The sequence below is a fragment of the Ambystoma mexicanum genome, chromosome 3p (genome assembly GCF_040938575.1).
Source record: "Ambystoma mexicanum isolate Mex_15411 chromosome 3p, UKY_AmexF1_1, whole genome shotgun sequence".
Taxonomy (NCBI): domain Eukaryota; kingdom Metazoa; phylum Chordata; class Amphibia; order Caudata; family Ambystomatidae; genus Ambystoma; species Ambystoma mexicanum.
In genome coordinates, this window is record NC_090925.1 from 38,350,045 (window position 1) to 38,352,756 (window position 2,712).

Consider the following 2,712-nt stretch of genomic DNA (forward strand, 5'->3'; position numbering starts at 1 on the left):
CCTGGATGTATCATTCTGGACACCAGAAACATGCGTAACTCAGTGGCCCAATTTGCCAAGTTCACCTTGCCATCTCTTGCCCTCCTGCCATTTCACCTTCGCCGTCTTCTGTACTCTTCAATTTAATCCCAATTTAGTTTACAACCCCTATGGGCTTTTATTGGAATCATAGTGTCACACTCTTCATAAATTGGTCTCTATAGCGGTAAAATGTCAACCATACAAAGGATCCCGACAAATCCTGTAATGTGTACCATGAGTGTTATGCCTCACACAATGCTTGAAAGAGTTTTGCTTGTACTTTTAAAGTTAGAAATTGCACCGTAAATAAAATAGTATTTTTTGGTTCCCATAGTCTATTTTGTGTTCTTTTTCTTCTTCAGTGCATTTTTAATCTCTGTATTTTTAAGACTGTATATAATGGGGTTGCAAAGTGGAGTAATTGCTGCGTACGACAAAGCAAATATCTTGCTGCCTTTCACTGGATGTGCTGATGCCGGTTGCATATATGTAGAACACATCGAGAGGCAGAACAAAATCACCACAGTGAGGTGGGAGGTGCAGGTGGAGAAAGCCTTCTGCCTCCCCTTTGTAGACTGGATTCTCAGGATCGCCGAGAGGATCTTGACGTAAGACATTATTATGAATGCAAAGGGTAATACTCCAAAGGTCGATCCAAGGATATAGCTAAATATTTCAATTGTGTAAGTGCTGGAGCAAGAAAGTGTCAACAGCACTCTCAAATCACAGAAGAAGTGATTAATTGTGTGAGATTTGCAGTACGAGAGCCGAGACATTAATAGAGTGTGGGGTATTGGGTTCATGAACCCAGTAATCCAGATTCCAGCAGCCAGCCCAACACACACAGCCTTATTCATGATGGTTAGGTAGCACAAGGGATTGCAGATGGCTACATATCGATCATAAGCCATGGCTGTCAGGAGAAGGAATTCTGCAGTCACCAAAAGCGTAAAGAAGTACACCTGGACCAGACATTCAGAGAGACAAACTTGTTCACCTTCCAGAAAGAAGTGGGCCAGCATCTGTGGGAAGATGAGTGAGATGAAGCTGATGTCAATAAAGGACAAATTTGTGAGGAAGAAGTACATGGGTGTGTGCAGACGAGGGCTGGTGTAAATGGCTGCCATTATGAGAATATTCCCAGCAACTGTAATCAGGTAAACCAGTAGAAAAGTCACGAAAAGAGGAACCTGAAACTGTGGAAAATCAGAAAATCCCACAATTGAGAACATTTCCTTTATGGTTCGATTTACCTCTTCCATGAGGCCAGAGGTGCAGCGTTGCAATGATTGAAGACAGTCTGAAATTAAAAACACACAAACAACGAATATATAATTTGTTGAAGAGGACACAGATTCTTCAATGTTTTCTATATCGTACACTGTAAAATTAAAGAAAACCAAATAAAAAAACTTTAAACATAAAATTCAATATTATGCTTTTGTTATTCTATCGAGTATCAGCTTTTTCGGTTTTGTGGACATATATTTATTGCTATTAGCAACCCTGCATGTTTACTCGGATGCTAATAGTTGGTATTTTTAAGTTCAGAAACAACACTGTTGTCGTTTCTCAACTTTAAAAACCCACAAAGATGGCCACCATGGATTAGGGAGAAGGGAACTACACATACTCCCTTCTCTTTTTCCATAGTGGTCATTGCAGTGCCAGAGACGTGTCGGGAACACTGAGTGTTCCCGGCACCAGCGAAGGACAAAGGAGCAAAAGGTAAGTGGGGCGGAGTGGGGTTGGGGGTGGGGGTTGGTGAGAGATGTTTAATTTGGGGACAGGGGTGGGGAGAAGGAGGGGAAGCAGCATGCAAAGCCGTGGGGGCATACATACCTCATTCTCGGTGGGGAAGATTGTGGCCTCCAGCCTCCGATGTGGCTTGGAGTGGGGGCTTTACCATGAGGTAAAGAGCCCATTCTGACCTCCTTGTTGGCTGGGAGGCCACCCACCCCCCGGCTGGGTACTAATAGATATTACATTCTGTAACCAAATTATATAAAATTGAAACCATCTCCATTTCAAATAATTCCCACATTATTGCACTCTGGGCATTTGCCCATATTTGGATATACAAGCTTAGATCAATCTGCGCTACCCCTTTAAAAATAAAAAGTGGGAACTGTCTAGTGGCCTACACTCTGGAGAGGTAATTAATTGGCCCTATATCTAAATGTTGGGCATGGCATTGCTGATGTATATTGTAACATGAGATACCTCCAAGGCTTAGCATTTCATAGGTTTTTCCCGTTTCCATGCATCATTGCAGGTATGGTCTCCAAACACTAGTGTAAATAGATTGTCTTCATGCTCCTGGAACAAGCCTCACATCGGGGATGGTTGCATTGACACTCTGGTATGCCCCAAGAGTCTCCTGTGCAACAGAGGTACAGTCCCTACAACACTGCTTTCTTCTCCTGTGATATGTGGCCAATAGTTGTTCTCTGCTTTTTTGAGTTGGTGCTATTTTGGATTTCTCTGAGATACTGTCCAATCTGCCTTTGGTGCACTCTTCAATTGGCCACTCTGCCCCCGGGCGATTAGAGTACTTCTCTGCAACTTTTAATGGCATTGTCTGCTGCCTTAACTCTTGGATTTGGGCTGGGACTGGATATAGTTGTGTGGGCTCTTACTACCCTGATATGCTGCGGTCTAGTGCTCTTATAGACTAGATTTAGAGGAGTG

The 2,712-nt window shown here is 43.0% G+C and overlaps 1 protein-coding gene across 1 annotated transcript; it reads right to left on the reverse strand.

Moving 5' to 3' along the window:
• Positions 1–356: 356 nt before the first annotated feature.
• Positions 357–1,148, reverse strand: LOC138579697 (olfactory receptor 5V1-like). The gene has a single exon (XM_069649935.1). It carries the CDS (start codon positions 1,146–1,148, stop codon positions 357–359), a length of 792 nt encoding a protein of 263 aa, XP_069506036.1.
• Positions 1,149–2,712: the final 1,564 nt, after the last annotated feature.

Bases quoted from the DNA above. Each gene is read 5' to 3' on its own strand.
- LOC138579697 (XM_069649935.1), bottom strand. From the start codon at position 1,148: ATGGCAGCCATTTACACCAGCCCTCGTCTGCACACACCCATGTACTTC.